Below are 21,006 nucleotides of genomic sequence, written 5' to 3'. Positions count from 1 at the left end.
ATTAAATCTTAATAATAAGATTTCTCATGCCGGAAATGCAAACTCAAGCCTCTAAGGTATCGGGACATTGCCCCAATCGGTACGACCCTTTTGGAGCGACAGAGAAGTAGACCAGTCGGATCTTGACATCATGCCCACCGGTCAAACCAGTTGGGGACTTTTCATGGGAGGGAGCTTACAGTAGCTTCCGAGCAGCGGTCCACCAGAAATCTGAACCACTCCCCCTCCCCAAAAAATCCACAAGAGGGAGCTGCTACTGCTGCTGCTATTTGCTGCTGCTCGGTCCGGTTTAGCGGGTTGCTCGTGGTCAGAGCCTCAACGCCTTTCCAACTCTGCGCAGGTTCACTCCTCCCGCCGACCGTCACCACCACCACTTTAACCACCACCTAAACTCCCCATCCACGCGAACCTCACCTGTTCGGTTCATGCTGGTGGTTTTCTGACTTTCTCTCATTCCCCTTTCCTCCCCCCTCTTCTCCCCTCTTCCTTTATTTATTCCCTGAACTCTTCTGTTCCTCTCCCGTCCCGCCCCCTTTTCTCCCTACCCCCCACCTGCCGTCATTCTTGAAGCCTGTCGCAGGCCTGGCTGTCCTCGTCCCAGAATGTGCGATGGCGTTTCCTGACCGCTGCCGCTCACCCTCCAGAACATGAAGCACGTCTTGACACCGTCGCGCCCGACGCTAAACCCCGTGCCACGATCGTATACTGTTCGTACTGTGATAACTGCCTGTGGCAAGCCTTCCATTTCCGGTGGTACATCTTTGCTGAGACCTGCGGGTTACTTTTAGAGTTTATATAATCTTTGCCTATACCGACGACGCAGTATCTATATCCCCACGCCATTCGAGATCAGCCTTCGATCGGATCTACCAGCAGTTCCTCCCACGACACCTTCACGAGCTCATAATTAACTCCCTCACTTTTTGGTCACCATAAATTCGATTTCAATCTCATTAATGCTTTCCCTCCTTCCCCCTATTTCCCTCTTCGGCAACCGCTTCAGGTGACAGTCCGTCCGTTTTCTTTTTCGCCACGCCCCCTCCCTAAACAACTGTTCATAAGTCAGAAGTATGTCGCATCGAAACAGTGATCAATCCGGAGGGCGGCGCAGCTCGGAGAGCTCAGGGGCGCACAGCTGGTTGTCGCAAGAGACTGTTAGAGAAGGTCGAACCCACCAACCCCAGCATAATCATGAACCTTCGAACGCGCGCAGTGTTTCTCCATTATCGGGATTCAGAGATACGGACAGGTAGGCAACATTATTCTCCTCGCTCTTCCTTCCCTCATATTGCTTCTGGTCGGAGGCTACAGATATAGCCGTCATGTGGCTGTCATTACTTTCGGCGACGGAGAACGGATGGTGGCTGCCGTTGCCACGTGCAATGCTGGCTTGTCTTCGGCATCTCTTCTAGATATATCCTACCATGTCTGTCGTTATGTGTCTGGAACCCTACTTCACTCACCGTATTGGTGAATGCTGCCTCAGTCACCGCACGCATAGCGCTATCTAATGGGATGATTGAAAAGTTACAGAAAGAGATGGGCTCATGATGACTTTCAATTCTGGTTACAGTTTACTGACTTAACACCAGGCCAGATCCACAGACTTGCACATCACCAACAATAAAAGATCCAAATGACCTCTATTCTTCCATCTTTTCTTGGGGCTCAGATTTCGCCCCAAAAGACCAACGTAAACCTCCTCAGTTTGGCAGTCACAGAAAGGCCATGAATTTGCTGGGAACTGAGGATCCCGGCACTTCACCAACAGCAAACTCGAATAATCGGCCGCCACAACTAAATCTTAATCCACCGGACAATCCTCAGCACGACGCAGAACCCTCGCTTGCTTCTTCTCCTACGGTAGCACCTAATGATGGTCCGTCAACCTTCTTCAACGACTATTCGGAGCAGGAGGCGTCTCCTGCATCCAACTTATTCCGTCCAGGAACGGCCCAGACATATGCGAGCGAATCTCTAGAGTTAGACTACAACGGTGATCACCGAAGGCCTTCAGTCGCCAGCGCCATGACTGTCAGTAGCCAAGGTTCCAAGTCTAGTGCCGGTGCGCTTTTCAAAAAGAAGTTGCAAGGATTTTTCGGCGACGAGTATGTTGGAAATGGAGATCCGAGACATGACTCGGACAATTTCACTCAAAATTCGGCTACGAAACCTTCCTCCCTCGATCAATTCCGAGCACGCGAGAGAGCCAATTCCGATGGCTCCCGAAACCCAGGAACTTCACCGGCTCCAAATCAAGCGAGACCTCATACCCCTCTCCCTTCGAGCGAAATCACTCCGTGGTTATACCAAAGTTTTAACGTAAGTTTCGGCGCCTAGTATGCTTTGTTCGTCCTTATACAGCAGCCCGTCATCTTTTGCTCGCTGTATATTACGTGACTGTTATCCTTTGGGCAGCAGGAAGCTAATGTAAAACTATCTCAGGATATACCCCAGTATGGCGAAGCTCCTGTCCGAGAAGCACCCACAACGACGGCTGATGGCCAACGCGGGTCGGTATCCCAGAGAGACCAATCCCGCCGGCATTTCAGCGGCCACCGCCACTCACGAAGCAAGGAAGAGAAACCGACAGCCGCTGGTGATTTAGCAGGCTATTCTAATCGCCCAGCAACGGGACGAGACGATCTATCTCTGGGTCTTCGGCCGTCTAGAGAAGGCAGCTTGAACTACCCAACTCCGATGACTTCGACAACGACACTTGTTGGCCGTTCAACCAGTCCGACTCCAAGCGTCCAAAGTGCCTACTCCAGAGAACAGGGCCAAAATTCGCCTGGGGCACAGACGAGTAAGCGGTCTTTCCTCGACAAGATACGCCGTCCGAAACACGGTCATTTGAAGAACATCACCGGGTCGAAGGCAGTACAAGAGACCACTAAAGCTGCTGCTTCGAAGTTGTCTCGACGTGAAGCATCGCCTGCTAGGCGTGGACGGCAGGGCAGTATCGAAAGCGGAACATCCTCTCGCTTGGCCGATTCGGGAGATAACGAGCGCAAAAGGGACGGCAAAGGCTTAGCCATCAGCTCTGCGAAATTGAGAGGTCGTCGAGGTCATGCGAATGAGGTTCCTCCCGGAAAGGAAATCAGACAACCCGACAGATCCAATGTGTGGGAGCTCGATACAGACCTCACTCACATGGAAGGTATTGTAAACCCACCATCACCGAGCGCAAAGAGCAAGACGTTTGATGGTGCTTCCATTCGATCCGAGGAAACAAGACGGCGTGATGCGGTGCCCGCGGGTAATTGGGACGCTCCGGAAAGTTGGCATGTGAAGAAGCAGAACGAGCCGTCTACCTTACTCCCCCAGGACACCTCTGAACCCGGCCCTACGATTACCGAGCCGGATGGACCGAATTGGTACATACGGATCTTCCGTCCAGATGCTACATTCGCTACGCTGTCGGGTGGGTTATACGCCACTGTCGCAGACCTGGTTCATGGACTCAGTCGAAAGTCTTTCCTCACCGAACATATCAGTAATTACGAACTAGTCATGCAGAAGAATGACCTTTCAAGACAGCTTGACCAGACGGAGATGCCCATTCTCATGCAGAAACGAATGCTCGAACAAGTGGGTTATACTGAGAAAGACCGTATCGAAGAGGTCGGCCGGGAAGATCACAGTTACATCCTGCGCTTCACATTTCTACCGGCCAGGATCACTGGCTACATCATCGATGGCAATGATCCCCTCGGCAAAGCTCAGCAGAAGTTCAGCCATGTGGACCTGTCGAATAGAAGCCTTGTTACGATCCCCATTGGTCTTTACAAGAAAGCGCCCGAGATTATTTCGCTAAACCTATCGAAGAATCTGGCTTTGGACGTACCGAAGGACTTTATTCAGGGATGCATCAACCTGCGAGAAATCAAATTCATTGGGAATGAGGCTCTTAGACTTCCTGCAAGTTTTGGACTTGCAAGTCGGCTGACATATCTGGACGTGTCCAATAACTTCTTGGAGGACCTGACTCATGCCAACCTTGACAGGTTGCACGGACTTGTCAGCATAAAGATGGCCAACAATAGGCTCACCAAGTTGCCCAGTTACTTCGGTAACTTCCAGTACTTGAGGAGCCTCAACATATCGTCAAACAACTTCAAGGTGTTCCCTGACCTCCTCTGCGGCCTGAAGAGTCTAGTTGATCTAGACATCAGCTTCAATAATATCTCGGAATTGCCACAAATCGGCAAGCTCGCGACACTCGAGCGGATTTGGATGACGAACAACATAGTCAGAGGTGCTTTAGACGATACCTTCAGAGATCTCGTCAACCTGAAAGAAATAGACGCAAGGTTCAATGAAATCACGAACATTGACACACTGTGTGTTCTCCCTCGCCTGGAGCAGGTAGCTATTGGACACAATGCTATATCGAAGTTCAAGGGATCGTTCCCAAAACTCAGAACTTTGGCACTTGACCATTGTCCTATGACTCAATTCGAAATCGACGCACCTATACCCACATTGACGTCTCTCAATATTGCGTCTGCGAAGCTTGTTCAATTGCGTGATACTTTCTTCGAAAATTTACCTAATCTGACAAAGGTTATTCTAGACAAGAATCACTTTGTTTCAATGTCACCTCACATAGGCAAATTGCGCAAGCTTGAGCACTTCAGCATGATCAAGAATCCCCTCGCTGCTCTTCCCGCCACCATTGGCTGCTTGACGGAGCTCAAGTATCTCAACTTGAGGGAATGCAATCTGAGAAAGCTACCGCCAGAAATATGGCACTGCCTGAGGCTCGAGACTCTGAACGTCTCTTCGAACGTCCTTGAAGGTTTCCCGAAGCATGGAAGCCCGCAGCCTCAGGTCCCCAGCGAACCGATCGGCACCCCCGCCGCAACGCCTGGCGTATCGACAACACCTAGCTATGAGGAGCTAGGTGCTTTGGAGGAGCAAGAGGCTCGACGACCAAGCCAAACATCGGGCGGCGTGCTTAGCACTGGAAGCTCTCCAAACGGGGGCGCTTACCGGAAGCCCTCTGTCGCATCCTCCCTCGGCCAAGGCAGGAAAGTCTCTGCTGCATCTCGTTCACTGACTGACGGCAGTCCATCTTCACGCAAGGACTCCAATTTCTCTCAGCATGTGGCGACGACATTTGGCGGGTCACTTCGGAATCTGTACCTGGCTGACAATCGTTTGGAAGACGACATATTTCGTGAACTTTCACTCATCCCGGAGCTGCGCATTGTTAACCTGTCGTACAATGAATTGACCGAGCTCCCCCAGGGACTGCTGAGACGTTGGCCGCTGCTGACCGAATTGTACATCTCTGGCAATGAACTGACATCGCTTCCTTCCGATGACCTTGAAGAAGGAAGCAGCCTGAGGGTTCTTCACATCAACGCGAATCGCTTCCAAGTGCTTCCCGCCGAGCTCTGTAAGGTCAGCAAACTCTCAATTCTGGATGTTGGCAGCAACTCTCTGAAGTATAATGTCTCCAACTGGCCCTATGACTGGAACTGGAATTGGAATCGAAACCTCAAATACCTCAACTTTTCGGGAAATAAACGGCTTGAGATCAAACCTCCTGGCTCTTCCCTGTCGAACCAACAGCAACAACCAAAGCATCAGACAAACCTCACCGATTTCACTTCTCTCACCCATTTGCGCGTTCTGGGATTGATGGATGTCACTCTCACAATTACAACGATCCCTGAGGAAAACGAAGATCGTCGGGTCAGGACGTCTGCTTCACTTGCGGGCTCACTCGCATACGGTATGGCTGACTTTCTCGGCAAAAGCGAGCATCTTTCTATCTTCGATATGATTGTGCCTCGTTTGAAGCCGGACAAGGTTGAAACGGTCGTGGGTATGTTTGACGGGCAGTCTCAATCCAGCGGAGGTTCAAGAATTGCCAAATTCCTTCACGAGAACTTCATCCATACTTTCTCTTCTGAGTTGAAAAGAATGCGCCCTGAGCAGCACGAGACACCGCTTGATGCGCTCCGGAGGGCGTTCTTGACTCTGAATAAGAATATGGCCTTCGCTTGCTACAAGTCTCTGGATCAGGATGTCCGGCAGTATCAGGAAGATTCAACCGATCAGAGAAAAGTTCGGCTTACCAAAGACGACATTGATCTCGGCGGCGTTGCGACCGTCATGTACCTCAATAACATGGACCTCTATGTCGCAAATGTTGGCGATGCCCAGGCGATCCTCGTCAAAGCGGACGGCTCCCTTAGACACCTGACTCAAAACCATGATCCTGCCGAAACACATGAAAGGGCTAGAATCCGCGACGCCGGAGGGTTTGTCTCCCGGACCGGCAAATTGAACGACGTCCTCACCGTGTCAAGAGCTTTTGGACACTTCCCAATGATGCCTGCTGTCATCGCAGCTCCTCACACCATGCACGTAAATCTGACAGAGCAGGATGAGATGGTCATCATCGCATCTAGAGAGTTGTGGGACTACGTGACGCCGGATCTGGTAGTCGATGTGACCAGGGCTGAACGAAGAGATCTCATGATCGCAGCCCAGAAGATCAGAGACCTGGCCATATCTTTTGGTGCGACCAACAAGTTGATGGTGATGATTCTAGGTGTGGGCGATCTCAAGCGACGGGAGAAGATTAGGACCCGGCCAAGTCTTTCGATGGTTGGGCCCCCCGAGGAACAGATTATTCCCAGTACCAAGCGCACCAAGAAGCCGCGTGATGCGCCTGGTGACTCCCGGCTCGCTCGATTTAACTACGTGGACGCCCCTGTTGGTGAACTGGCAATCATCTTCACTGATATCAAGAAGTCGACCAGTCTTTGGGAGACCTGTCCTGATGCGATGCGTTCGGCCATTCAGATCCATAACGACATCCTTCGTCGACAGCTGGGTATTATAGGTGGATATGAAGTGAAGACTGAAGGTGATGCCTTTATGGTCGCTTTCTCTACCACCACAGCTGCTTTGCTGTGGTGCTTCAACTGCCAGACACAGCTTCTTGACGCCGAATGGCCGACAGAGATCCTTGAGCAGCCCCAATGCCAAGTGGTCTATGATACGGAAAACAACATCATTTTCAGGGGTTTGTCCGTCAGGATGGGCTCTCACTGGGGCGAACCTGTTTGTGAGAAAGATCCTGTCACCAACCGCATGGATTATTTTGGGCCAATGGTGAACCGAGCATCACGAATCTCAGCGGTCGCTGATGGTGGCCAAATTTTCGTATCATCGGACTTCATGAGTGACATTCAACGCAACCTGGAGATATTTGCCGATAGCGAACGGGCTGCGTCGACAGGTTCGGAAGAAAGCTACGCGTATGATACCCTCGGGCACAACATTCGTCGCGAGCTGCAGCAACTCAACAGCCAGGGATTCGTGATAAAGGATCAGGGTGAGCGCAAGCTAAAGGGACTGGAAAATCCGGAACCGCTCTATCTCATCTATCCGCATGGCTTGTCGGGACGATTGACGACGTTGGACAAAGACGCAAGCAATGAGCTTGCCCCAACTACTATCAGCAAGCATTCTCAACTAGAAATCCAGACGGATTTGATTTGGCGGTTGTGGGAAATTACTCTTCGTCTGGAGAGGCTTTGCGCTGCATTGGAGTACCCGGGTGAAGCTCGACTGAAGGAGCCGAATGTAGCTCTATTCAATGTGGTCAAAAACCATGGTGGTGAGCTTGCAGACTCGACTGTGATAAGCCTAGTTGAACAACAGGTAACTCGCATCGAGGTAAGTGACACGATGGCTTAAATATCCAGACTATATGCGAGATGTGCTGACATTCCCCAGGTCTGTATCACTACACTCTTCATTCGAAACATGATGCGGCCCTTCCGGCCAGGCGACCAGCTCAATGACCACGCTGTACCGATTACAGACGTGATGCAACAACTACAAGCTCAGCTCGCAGAATTTCGAGCTCTAAAGGAGCAAATTGATGCCAGTGCTGGCACTGCAACTAGCTATACATACACCGACCCCCAGTATAGCAACGGTGAGAGCAACTATGACTCTGCCTCGTCGTCCTATCTTCATATGGGACCGCCATCTGACGAGTATAACCCTGGCGGACCTCGTCCTTGAAATCCACCCTGATTATAATTCTGGCAAGGGTTACATTCTTCACATCTCTATTGTATTCATTGCACTTTTCTTTTATAGCTTCTTTTTATTCTACTGCAGAGCGGCGTCTCTTGGGTTGGTGGGAAGTGTGAATTCACAGCATAGGTTGGAGCCTTGGAAGGGTGGGGTTCGTCTTTCTTGCCCTTTTATCTCCTTCTTGGTGGTATCTTTCTTCCCCAACTTCTTGGTTACTGTGCATCTAATGGAAATGTAAAAGCAAATTCTCATTTTATCTGGTGGCTACCTCGTAAATGTATAAGCTACATATCGAGTACGGCGGATCGTAACATTGCGCCTGATAACTGTATGAAGCCTCTAGACGATGAGTCTTGACGCCTGGTGAGATGCATTTATCGGCCTATTCATCATGTGCAATACCCTGGGAATATCTGCTATTAACCGGATGGCACTATGGACTATAATGTGTCACTAATTAAGATATCTAAGTAGCTATTGTCTGGAGACATGCGCCACGGTGGAGACCTCAGGCGCGTTGCCTCCCGCTCACGTGATGGCCAGCGTTTGTTATGATTTGTTTGCATGACGGGGGGCCAAGGCCAGCTTGCTCATCTTGCCGTATCCGTGCTCCAATTTGACCCTTTCTCTTCTCTCCCCTTCTCATCACTCCCGTCAGACTCGAATCGAATCCCTATCATTTTTAATTCTAGATAGGTTTGGTATATCGAATCCGGTCCTATTTGTTACCCTCAATCGGCCAGTTGGCTTCTCTTGCCACGGCCCCGCTTGGTTGCCCTGGTGACCATCGATTAACGGCTACTTCCGTCATTGACGAGCTGGGGGCTGCACAATAATCAAGGTTCTCACCAAAAGAGCGGAGACCAGGAAGATCTTTCCTTCCCATCCGTCCGTTCAATTTTTCCCTCTCCGCAAAACTCCATCCGCCTTTTCCTTTTTCACATCGGTTTTCGTGGCGTTGATAAGCTACGCGAATCGCTTCCACCATGGCGGACGCTCTGGAGTATCTTGCTCCGGATTTTGATCTCAATTCCCTCACCGTACCGCGTCTGCGATCCATCCTTGTCAGCCACGATGTTCCCTACCCTGCTTCGGCCAAAAAGGCTCAACTCATCAGTATCCTGGAGGCGGAAGTTATGCCCCAGGCGCGAAAGCTCTTGAGAGAGCGCGAGAGAGTCAGGAGAACCAGCGAGGGTATTACAGACATGGGAAGTCGCGCGACGTCAGTTGTTAGTGACTATGACGACCAGCGCGGAACTCCGGCGAGAGACTCGATGCCACCCCCGCCTACACCGTCTACGGTATCGACAGCCACTGGAAGAAGGGGACGCTCTAGAGCAAGTGTCAGAGCATCGACAGCCGACACTGAGGAAAGAAATGCTACAGCTACTCCGTCGGTGAGCTCGAGGAAATCTATCCCGAGATCGCAATCGAGAAGATACCGCACGTCAGACACGGAGCCGCAGGACGATATGTTGGCAACACCTGTTGCAACTGACACCATGACACCACGGAAGTCCACTGCCAGAAAACCCAGACGCAGCGAAATGACACCATCTGTGAACCCCGAACCCCCGGTTTCTGCCATTAAACTCGAATCAAAGGAGGAGAGCGTTTTCACCGATGATAATCCCTTCCAAAGTGGATCGCCAGCCCGTTGGGAATACAAGAGCCCGAGGCCGTCTAGTCATAAATCGGAAAGAAAGAGCAGCTCGCGGTTTTCGCTTGAATCGCCTGCCTTGAGTAGCGGTCTGCGGTCAAGAAAGTCCGTCACGCCAGCGGATCTGCACGATCAGCATGGTGCTACTCCATCAAAGCGGTCACCATTCGAGCCCCCCATCTCAAATATGAGAACTCCTCCACAGAATTATGATCCAATCAAGTACGAGGAGGACAGCGACTTTAGTGCAGGCGAGGAATTTACACCAGACGAGCAGTTGGCGCTCGAGAGGGAGCACGCCGACTTGATGTACAGTGTTCCAAGCCGGCGGCCACAAAAACAGGGAACTGCAAGCCGTGCAGCGCCTTGGGTTATCCTCGTCGTATTGTTCGCAAGTTTCGGTGCTTGGTGGCGTAAGGAGAAGATTGAGATCGGATTCTGCGGCATTGGCAAACCCACTTGGTCCTTGGCCGAAACCAGGGTCCCTGAATGGGCCAATGTCCTTGAACCTCAATGTGAACCATGCCCCCCGCACGCATTTTGCTACCCTAACTTTGAAGCTCGCTGTGAACACGACTTCCTGCTTAAGGCGCATCCGCTGTCTCTTGGAGGGCTGGTTCCGCTGCCCCCCACCTGTGAGCCAGACAGCGAGAAAGCACGCCGTGTAAAGGCTGTCGCGGATAAGGCTCTGGAAGCATTGCGTGATCGCAGGGCGAAGTGGGAGTGTGGGGAGCTGGCGCAGGATGAGGAAGGCACCGTCGGTGCAGAAATCAGCGAATCCGACTTGAAACAGGAAGTGGGGAGACAGCGCCGGAAAGGCATGAGTGACACAGAGTTTGATGACCTTTGGAAGGGAGCTCTGGGTGAGGTGATTGGAAGGGAGGAGGTTGTTACCAGAATGAAGCAGTAAGTCGATCAACTTTCCTAATCTGGAGGCTCTATCACACCTGCCCGGACCCTATGGTGGCACCGAAGGAATCAGATTCTGACGTGTTTTCACGGAACTAACAGAGGCGACAACATGATTACAGACCATCCTCTGTCCTCACCCTCACCTCGACCTCCGTCAGCCGTCTCCCTCTCACATGCGCCTTCCGCCGCAACATCCGACTCTCTCTCGTCGCGTATCGATTCCCTCTTTCGGTTCTAGGTCTCTGCGCATGTGTAGTCCTTTACGCACGCTCAAGAGTCCGGGCTCGCCGTTCTGATATGGCTCGAGTCCCGGAATTAGTCGCTACGACACTCGACCGCCTGGCGACGCAAGCTGCCCTTCACGCTAGGGGTGCTGCTCGCGAGCCCTATATTCCCATTGGTCAATTGCGCGACGACGTACTCCGTTCAGAGCTGCGCGGAAGTCGGCGTGAAGCATTGTGGAAGCGAGTTCGCAGTGTAGTGGAGGGCAATGCGAACGTTCGCGCTTCAGTTCGTGAGGGCCGTGGTGGGGATGTTGCTCGCGTCTGGGAGTGGATCGGTGGGATTGGCAGTGTCCGGAGCGAGATTGAAAGTAGCACTGCAACAGGCCGTGAGAGCGGTAAGGTGCATTTCTCTCCACTCCCTGCCGAGCAGAGCCGTGACCAGCCCGTTGGAGAGGCCACGCTGGCGCAGAGCCCGGGAGAAGTGCGCAAATGGGATGAGGGCAGGCCTATCTACTGAAGGTCTGATTCGTCCCGTCCTTATTCCCTTCTTGGAACTCATACTTTGCCCTCTACATTATTTTACAACTTCGTGTATACACTATTAGGATTCCCCTGCATATCAGGATTTTGAAATAAGCAGACATTTTTGCTCGTGGTGTTCCAATTGAGCTGCACTTTGTTCGTACGATGTTTTGGCGGTGTGGATCGCCTGCTCCAAAACCTGTTGAACCCACAGGTTCGTGAAAGGGTTTTACGAGCTTCGAATAGTTGGCGCAGGAATTTATCTCCGACGTGAGGTGGCGCACGGAAGCAATGTGAGATGCCCCCATTACCCCATCCTTGCTCTGTCGGTATGTTGCTATCACCTTGGACATGAAGTGAACGCATGCATCTAGCAAGGATGGCAGTTCGGTAAGTTGATTAGGTTCGTCACCAGGCAACTCTGGTTCGTGACATCAAGGTGGCGTACCGAACCGACTTTTGTGTGCGATCACACGACCCCACAGCCACGGGCATAGATGCCAGCCTATCAAGCGCTTGATACTCCTGATCATCCGCATTGAGAGGGAGGGAGCCGTGGTTACAATAGCAACGTTTGACGGGCTCCTATACTAGTTGGAATGTTGCAACGCTCGCACTCCCCACTCCCGCAACCGAGCTTCGGCCGCCAGCGGATGTAGTGGGCGGTTTAGGATCTACATATTTATCAGCTTCCTCGCGACGATAACTCGCACTTACCTACTTATTCTGCCACGTAGTGGATTGGGAACTAGTAAAACTGCATTAGCGATCTGGGTCCCGAGCACGACCCCATAGGGTTGATTCTTTAGTCGCATCGGCTATCTCGAAGGGGTTAGATTATCAATATGTGATTGGCAAGCAAAGATATAGATGCGGCGTAGTTCCGGAGACTTGACCATTTGTGGGCAGTACGTAGGTGGTAGAATTTTGCCCCTGGAGGTTAGTTACTATTTGGAAGTCTAATCAGTATATAATTTGTCACAGGGAGTAACTTGAAGAAGTGAGAATCTTTGCTTGGGCGGAGGGGGAGGGGGGAGGGGGGGAGCTCGTATCAGCTCATCCAGCCATGATGAGAAGGAAAGAGATCAGGGGTGACTGACTTCTATCAAAAAGTAAAACTAAAACCGACAACCAACGTCTTCCTGCTCATGTATTTGAATAAACCCAATGCTCCTCCAATCCACTGGGTTGAAAATCTAGACTTGGGTTGAACTTCCCAAACCAGGCCAAGTCCGACCGGGACTAGCGGCGGTGGGCCACCCGGGCACGTGAGCGCCTGTCTTGCGATGACAGCTGATCTCCTCCTCGACAGCCGGCAGTTGGTTAACTTCAATCCTCTATTCTAATCGCGCTTCCTCTGCTGCTGAGTGACGGTACTACTGGATTTCTATAGGGTTGGGGCGTCCTATGGTTCCCCCAGTCCCCGGATTCTGGCCTGCAGTGTATGAAAGGAACTAAAGTTGGGGGCAAAAACCAGGGACTCAGCTTTCCCACGGTGCATAGAACTGCATCCACACCTAAGCTTTGCAGAACCAGTAATCGGGGCATAACCCGCTCTTGGTCTGTGTTTCCTCATCGTATACGTGGGTGGTCACTCTGTGGCTAAGATCCTCTGGAAGCAGGTAGTTGACGAAGACATCGACCCAGCGGACTAAGGTCCTGGGTCCTCTGTTCGTTCCGTCGATTTGATCTCCTCGTGGCCTATCAAATTTGACGGATAAAATATCCGGCTTCAGGCCGGCATTGAATTCGTGCAGAGTACCGGCCGTTACTTTAGTCAACCAATGGTCCTCCGTTAATTCGGTCAAAGTTATGCTCGCACAATTCCAGTAATTTTCCATTGAAGAACCCCCTTGCGAGAGGATTCTTCGAGCGTGTATGAAGGGGCGTGAGGAAACCATCCCATCCAGACAATCGCCTACAGCAGAAACAGGGAAAGGAAAGGTTCAACAAAACTAGATTCTACAGATACCCGAGGAATATTGGACAGGGGAACGCCGGTAGAGCTGCTCAAAACGGAAAGGAGGAACGAAGTCTGGTCCAAAGAGTGGTGGTGGGAAAACCATATTACTCAGGGAGAAGGACGGATGGGCCCTTTAGGCATTCTAGCTGCGCATCGCCGTGTTGGTGACTATTGAGACTGCCTAATCACCAAACTCCCTGTCTGACCGCTGCTGGGTCTGTCCAAAAAACGAAGGCTGGGCTGTCCCTGATAGCCATTGCCATCGCAAACTCTCCCATCCTGGTGGATCGTTCGGTTGTCACCATCCAGCTGGATGTTCCATGCACTGGTCCCGTCGACCTGACTCGCACATCTTCCTCAACCACTCCCAGCTTGGGTTTCTCCTTCGCTGGCACAATCTTCTTGCACCCGGCTTCTTGGCCATAAATGCCCGAGGGTTTGCTGTTCCTGGAACGACTGGAGGAGAGCCACAGCGTTGGGGACGGCCCGTGGGCCTGCGTAGGCCCCGATGTGTCACAATTCACAACACACACCGATCCTATTTCCTTCCCCCCCCTCCCCCCTACTTGTATTGGGCCGTAATTTTGAGTTTTTTGGGATTTTCCCCCTTGAGAGTGCAGATGGTGCTTTTCGAACCCAGGACCTGGCTAGTCCGTTGAACATGGGGCCTTCTCTGGTCGTCCGGCATAGATGCGCCTCCTAGTGAGGCGAGTGCTCCTAGAACTTTCTACCCGCGATCTTATCTGGCACTTCGCTGGCCCCCTCCCACGGGCCTCTTGTTTTCTCCCGTCGCTGCTTCTTCTCCTCTCTGTCATCATATACAGACACACTCTTTCTTAAGTCATGGCCCAACAAGGGTCTGGGAAACCTTTTCGTCCCATTGCCCCAAGGAGGATACCAGAACCTCCAACCCCGGCTGCTGCGCCCGAGGAGGGGAAAATAAAGCGCGCTTCTACGGCTTGCGGGGAATGTAAACGACGTCGAACGAAGGTGAAAACCCCCCCAGCTTGGCTCTTCTAGTACACTCTAGCGGTTTCCTTTCCTTTATGATGCATCATAGTTGTTCATTTGGTCCCTCCATTAAGTTCTTCTATCTTCTCACTCTTTCTGCTCTGACTTGGCTGGCCGTATCACAGTGTAGTGCAGATACAACAGGGACGCCGTGCGCTGAATGTGCTCTTCACGACCGGGAGTGCGTGATCGATGAATTCGCCGACAAGCGACGTAAAGTCGCGGCCAAGCGTGCCCAGGAGGATTTGAAATATTACCGTGGCTTTGTGGAACAACTCCTTGAGGCGCTAAGATCTGGTGATCGTTCCACCATCGACGGCATTCTCGACGTCATCCGATCGGGCGCAACTCATGATGAAATCCGGGCCGTTCTTGCTCGCTCCGCACCGAAAGATGAGATAAATATTATTGACGGGGTGGATTCCGTGGCGACAGACGGCAACAACAGCACGCCGGCGAGCTCCAGGCCGGATGGTTTACCCGACGACGAGAAATAAAACGAACCTACCACCAGCGACGATATATATCAAATTGATGACAAACTTACCTTTCCTATCTACGACTCCGACATGAGCACGCGACGACAGTACCGGTTCACGTTTTACCATATTATTCGACGAGACTATGAAGCTACGTTAGGCCTCGGTGAAGGAGACGAGGGGAAGGGGAAAAGGGGCCAGGTTATGTGAAGGGTAATATAAGTCCCTTAGTTCACTGTTAAAGAAAAAAAAAGTGAGAACATACATTTGCCAGGCTTCCAACCACAGATTTCCTATCATCTCCATATCCTCCCGTCTCCTCGCTTCTCCTATGGTGGCTCTGGCATGGTTGGGTGGATGGCTGAGAACTGGCCCTTTTCGCCCTCTCGTTTCGATACCTGTCTATGCAACTTAAGACATCACAACCAGCCATGCAGGTCTTAGGTGCTGTCTGTCTACTATGGTGGGGGTGGATGAAGGTCTCTTAAGCGCCACATATACTGAGAACAATGAAGTAGCCAGTTCTGGAGACTACGATGGGGAAAGGTGGTGGAATTCACGGTGCATATCTTTCTGGCACCGGAAGCAATGGAGACGAAGCACTCGAGCGTCGGAAGAGGCATCATGGCTACATAAGCCCATTCTTCACGAACCCCCCAGCATATGTCGATCAATGGGCCCGAAATAGCGCGCTGGTAAACGCTCAGGATTGAGGTTGGGTCACTGACAGCAAATCTTGCATATGCAGGTCAGCCTATGATTGGGTCTGTCTGGCGTGCACATTAATCTGCATAACTGATCACTTGCCGGCTCACGGGCCTATCTGAACAAGCGATGGATCAACCCTCGCTTTTACTGTCATTTTTTCTGTTTCACAAGACAAAAGTATGATTCATGCAGAATGCAAATTGGGCCACGGTCGTTTTTCCGGCTACGACCACGTCAGGCTTGCACTTGAGGGATCTTACTGGCTTTTCAGAGCTCTTCTGCAGAGACTAAAGGCTCATGGTGGTCCCCTCGGTAAGAACCGTCAATGCGTGGCGTTGCTCGGACTTTCCGGGGTGGGTCATAGCTCCGACTATTCCTTCGAGTCTACATTGAGGGTATGAGCCAACGGCGAGCTAGCGTGATCGCCTGGTATTATTCCTTTGCCTGGTTAGGCAACTGTGTTGGTGCGGTAGGGGCGTCGCTGCAGAATACTGCAGCCGCAGGTACTCTCACCCTGCACTACAACGGTCTGAGATTTGGCAGGCCGGGATAGTCTTTAGCCATATTCGAACCAACTCACTTTCAAGAACTGCATACATAAATAATGGAGATTCTGTAATCTCCTGTACAGAACCGTATACAAATCCCGGCTATACGCCCAAATTTCGTTCCGATAAACCGGGACACCCGACTGGGCCATCCGTAAAATGCTCTGAAGTTTCCTTGTCGGAATTGGCCGACAAATATATCCCTGTAAGGAAACGTCATGATCAGACCCTGGTCGTCGGAAGTCAAAGCTTATTGTACTCCAACTATCATAATATGCAATGATGTCATCTTTTTACTATCTATCTCATACTTGTGATGAGTGTTCGGGTGGTGCAGTGGTAGTTACCACGGATGGTACTTTTACTTTTTCTCTAGTCCATGCTACGGTGTATATCAGAGTAGGTTCGATTTCCACGGCTGCCTTGAAGTACGATGAAGGAGGAATTGAGTGAATATATATCTAGTGCTGGGGAGAAGAATACATAATATATTACTAAATGCAAGATTATGGAGGAGGATTAGTCTGATTTATATCACATTTCTTCACTGTTTCTATGCTTAGTATAGTAAAATCTCCTGTAGGTTCTTATATTCTGATAAAACTTAATCTCAGAATTGTGAAGTAGTATTACGGTATCTTTGATAGTCCCTTTCTATGACACAGTCTAATATAATTGTAATAGATCTGGTGGGTCATGAATCACCTGCTTCCGCGTGTCCATGTTCAATGTCTAAATAAGCAGAAATTTTACTGGTCCGCAGGTAGATGTGGGTAAAGATAAGTTTTATTTAGCCTTGTAGTAGCAACATCATTAGGTTGTTCTTTGACAACGCCTCTTATCATTTTATAAAAGGGATGGTCAATAGAGCCACATACTGTATAGTGTCTGAGATGGCAATCCATATAGTACTAAAACTGATAAAAGTTACTCAAACCACTCGGCCACACTGACTGTTTCATACTTTCTTTGGAACCATTTAGGCCTGATACAGTATTGCTCTGTTTAGGCCCTATACTCAATGGCACTATTAGGAGTTCACAGTCAAGATATCAGACAGCATCCATGTGATTGCACATGTCATTCCCGTCTACATGAAAATCAGAGACAGTGATATGCTTAGCATATGGATAGTACTCTACCATGTGGAGTTCGTAATGTCGTGGTGTTGGGGTAGCTCAGTGAGCAGCCTCGGCGCAAGCCCTGGATTACAATATCTCGGTCATACTAATAGTAAAACCCTTCGCTGGGGGAAATCTGGGACCAACAATTCGTGAACCATTCTTTCATATGCCTCTGATTTTTGTTTCTCTTTCTTTTTGTTGGGAGTCTTGTTGGACGTCAGTAGTCTGTTGTTCACATATATAACCTCACCCGGCCACCTTGCACGAATCATCTTGGATCTGCCAGTCATCCCATCTCTGAATGATAATACCCTCATCAAAATCATTCATTCGCCCATTCAATCAAGCACTGCATCCACAAGCTCTACACACCCCACAGACTCCTTCGCAGAATACAAAAATCAAAACAACAAAATGACCGCCACCGACCCCCTACAAGAACCATGGATGATTACCATCCACCCCCTAACCACCTCCATAGCCATACTAACCCTCACCATCTACCTAACCCTAGCCCAACACCTCCGCTACCAACGCAAAACAGCAATAGAAGCCCCATTCACCACCGACAAAAGACCCTTATCAAGCATGACCATCGAAGAAGCACACGCAATCATAACCCAACTACAAGAGCTAGAATTCCCCTATGCGTTTGCCAAGGCTCGTCGGATGGCTCTCTTGAAGGTACGCACGACCATACACAGCATAGACCCCTGACTCTACGACCAAGCTAACTAATCCCAGGCCGGAGGCATCCCCACCATGTCGAAGCTATTCGCCGTGACAGGCCAGAATAACCGACGAAATGCGGGTAAACGCGCCGTCGACACGGAGATCCTTCTCCGAGAGTCGCAGTCCCAGCGGAGAGATTCGGATCGCTATGCGACTGCAGTGGCGAGGATGAATTATCTGTATGTGTGTACCACATATCTTCATTAATGTTAGTGAACTTGTTTGTTCTGACTAACTACTACTATAGCCACGCTCGCTACCGCCGCGCGAACAAAATCACCGATGATGATCTCCTGCATACACTCGGCGACGGACTCGCTGAGATTCTGAACGTTATTGAGCGAGAAGAGTGGCGGGGTCTTACGGACGTGGAGATCTGTGCTCTTGGGATATTTCATAGGAATCTGGGTGATGATATGGGAATCCCGTTTGATGTGCTTCCGTCTAAGGCGGAGGGGTGGGAGGATGGGGTGCAGTTTGCAATGGAGTTGACTCGTTGGACGGTTCAGTATGAGGAGAGGGTTGCGAGGTTTACGGTTACGAATGATCAGTATGTTCGTGTTTATGTGGATTCTGCGCTCCCGGGGTTGGTGAGGCCTGTGGTGAGGCGGATGTTGGGTGCTGGGTTGGATGAGGTTATGAGGTTGAGTTTGGGGTGGGTCTTGTACATTGTTTTGTGGCGACAACTGTTATTCATTGCGCCCTGTGCTAACAGATCTTTTTAGTCTTGAATCACCCGGATATATCTTAACATTCGTGATAAACCTCGTGCAAACCTCACGGAAACTATTCCTCCGATATCTCGCCCTTCCGCGTCCGACTTTCCGTGCCGTCAAATTAGTGCATGATGTGCCGAATCAGGAGACGAAGTTGTACAACTTTGAGAGAAAGGTCCTGCAACCGTGGTATATCCGACCTACTGCCTGGTCGAAATGGGGTCCTGGGGCATTGCTAGTCAGGTTGTTCGGAGGCAAGGTGCCTGGTTCGCGTGGAGACCGGTATCAACCACAAGGATACGATTTGATGACAATTGGGCCGGAGCCACAGAGGGGTAGGGGAGTGGACGAGATGAGAGGTGATATTGAGGTGATTAAGGCGAGGGGGGTGGCGATGTGTCCGTTCTCGAAGGCGAAGTTGGATCATCTTGGTGCAAATTGATCGAGTTGTATGTTGTTCATATCGAGGGAGGGGGGATACTACCATGCCTTGGATAATAAGTTTAAGAGGTGGGGAATCTTGTGCTTAGATGCCTTTGAGGACATTTGAGGTTAATATTTTTTATTATTGATGGGTTCTGGCCGCACCTGTAAATGTTGATATCTGCGCGAGTATTGCCTTCTATATATTTTCAGATTTTCTACAGTTTTCTCCTGATCTGAAGCGAGATGATATACGGACTAAGAACTTTCTAAATAATTTGTTGTAAATAATCATTACTTCAAGAAGCATTGATTTTCGAAATAAGACAGACTCTAATAACAGGAGTTATGATACTACATCAAAGTCCGAACATTATAACCATCCCCACACAGATATTATAATCAACACAAACCAGGCCCGAGCCGAAAAAAACTAGCCTAAAGCGATCTACTTAAATCATATATGATCCACCCTCCTCACCGACCCCTGCAACGCCCGCCTAACATCCCCCTCCCTAAACCCCGGCGCACGACCAAGAATCACAAGTCCAGGAAGAAGTCCTAGTACATCACTCATCAGCATATCACCAAAACCCTAACTGGAACCATCAAAGAAGGAAGCCACTCACTCGAAAAGAACCCCTCAACATCCAAAACATATTCCCCCACAGCATCCCCAGACCCAGACCCACAACACTTCAAATACATCCCCCCATTAGTAACATCCACCCCCATCAATCCCAAAAACCCCTCGACATCACGACAATCAAACCACGTCCCTCCAAGGCCATACATCTCCAACATATCAACCCTACTCTTACTACTACTACTACTGCTGCTCATCACCCCCAACACCCTCCCCGGCATCCTCCTATTCCGCGGTACATCCCCGTCAACACCCCGGAAATGAGTGCCCGCGCCGCCAATACCATAGAAGGGTAATCCCGGCACCTCGAGCGGATCGGTACACCCGCCCGTTAAGAGCTGCTTGAAGCGAGGCTGTGTCTTCTGCGGGTCACGAATGCAAGGCACCAGGCGGAAGACGCGGTAGATGGTGGATGGGTTGGAGCGCGGGTCGGTGAAGAGGCGGTAGGCGTGCTCGAGGGTGTAGCGGTGGAGTTTGCGCAAGAAACGGGGTTCGTGGAAGGCATAGGTGTGGTGTTTTGTTGGTAGAGGAGGGGGGAGGAATGTGAGTGGTTGATTGTGGATTAAAGGTTGGTGGTTATTGGGGTATGTTGGTTGTTGGTGATGATGTGCGGGTGGAGTAGATGAGGACGAGGACGAGGATGATGGTGTAGTATTGTCCGTGCTTGTCACGACGGGAGTGTCATCACCGTCATCGGATAGGAGAATCTCATGAAGTCGTTTTAAGCGAGCATGGATTGTAGGATGTAGTTGCTGTTCCTCAGTGGCGACATCAGAGAGTAGCCCTGCTACCTCTTCCCTGACGATGCGGAATCTCGCTTCAAGCTGTTCGGCTCTGTCGATCGCGTTTCGGAACACGGCTTCCTTCTTGAGTCGGTATGTGCGCTGAGCACGCCGGACTTGGGTGCGACGATTGGGGGAGAGGATGGCGGTGCTGTTGGTGGTGGTGGCGGTGGTGTCTAGACGGGGCCGTCCTACTCGTTTGCTTGATCGACGGGGTGTCATTTCCCACGAATTCACCCTTATCTGGGCATGTAGGAAGCTTGTTTTTTCAAGGTTAATGTATTTGTTTTATTTGCTAGCTTGTCTACGGTCTTGTATGGATTGACTGTGGCAACAGATTTCCATCAAATTCTGTACTGCTTATAGTGTAGGAGTGAAGTTTGGTTCTGATATTGTAATCTCGGGAATGGAGCCTCGGCATAATGTCAACCACCCAACGTTTATTTCTTCTGCTCCACAGACAGTTCCCAACGTTGTCCCAACTTA

The 21,006-nt window shown here is 50.6% G+C and overlaps 5 protein-coding genes across 5 annotated transcripts; 4 read left to right on the top strand and 1 right to left on the bottom strand.

Annotated features, from left to right (window-relative positions):
- Window positions 1-1,070: 1,070 nt before the first annotated feature.
- On the top strand, window positions 1,071-8,055 carry acyA (adenylate cyclase acyA; the record flags this gene model as incomplete). Its single annotated transcript, XM_035501584.1, has 4 exons — window positions 1,071-1,249; window positions 1,593-2,322; window positions 2,446-7,701; window positions 7,762-8,055. 4 exons carry the CDS (start codon window positions 1,071-1,073, stop codon window positions 8,053-8,055), a joined length of 6,459 nt encoding a protein of 2,152 aa, XP_035357477.1.
- A 1,001-nt stretch (window positions 8,056-9,056) lies between these two features.
- On the top strand, window positions 9,057-11,383 carry AtWU_06474 (putative sister chromatid separation protein (Src1); the record flags this gene model as incomplete). Its single annotated transcript, XM_035501583.1, has 2 exons — window positions 9,057-10,636; window positions 10,762-11,383. The coding sequence occupies 2 exons, from the start codon at window positions 9,057-9,059 to the stop codon at window positions 11,381-11,383; spliced, it is 2,202 nt and encodes a 733-aa protein (XP_035357476.1).
- Window positions 11,384-14,194: 2,811 nt separating this feature from the next.
- Window positions 14,195-14,859, top strand: AtWU_06473 (Zn(II)2Cys6 transcription factor domain-containing protein; the record flags this gene model as incomplete). Its single annotated transcript, XM_035501582.1, has 2 exons — window positions 14,195-14,341; window positions 14,488-14,859. 2 exons carry the CDS (start codon window positions 14,195-14,197, stop codon window positions 14,857-14,859), a joined length of 519 nt encoding a protein of 172 aa, XP_035357475.1.
- Window positions 14,860-17,635: 2,776 nt separating this feature from the next.
- Window positions 17,636-19,111, top strand: AtWU_06472 (uncharacterized protein; the record flags this gene model as incomplete). Its single annotated transcript, XM_035501581.1, has 4 exons — window positions 17,636-17,905; window positions 17,966-18,132; window positions 18,201-18,608; window positions 18,679-19,111. The coding sequence occupies 4 exons, from the start codon at window positions 17,636-17,638 to the stop codon at window positions 19,109-19,111; spliced, it is 1,278 nt and encodes a 425-aa protein (XP_035357474.1).
- Window positions 19,112-19,549: 438 nt separating this feature from the next.
- AtWU_06471 (uncharacterized protein) lies at window positions 19,550-20,742 on the bottom strand (the record flags this gene model as incomplete). The annotated part of the gene is made up of 2 exons (XM_035501580.1): window positions 19,550-19,653; window positions 19,722-20,742. The coding sequence occupies 2 exons, from the start codon at window positions 20,740-20,742 to the stop codon at window positions 19,550-19,552; spliced, it is 1,125 nt and encodes a 374-aa protein (XP_035357473.1).
- Between the last annotated feature and the right edge of the window lie 264 nt (window positions 20,743-21,006).

The sequence above is a fragment of the Aspergillus tubingensis genome (genome assembly GCF_013340325.1).
Source record: "Aspergillus tubingensis WU-2223L DNA, scaffold_8, whole genome shotgun sequence".
In the NCBI taxonomy this organism is placed as follows: domain Eukaryota; kingdom Fungi; phylum Ascomycota; class Eurotiomycetes; order Eurotiales; family Aspergillaceae; genus Aspergillus; species Aspergillus tubingensis.
Note: the sequence above shows the minus strand (reverse complement) of the source record. Positions and strands in the feature narration are given on the sequence as shown.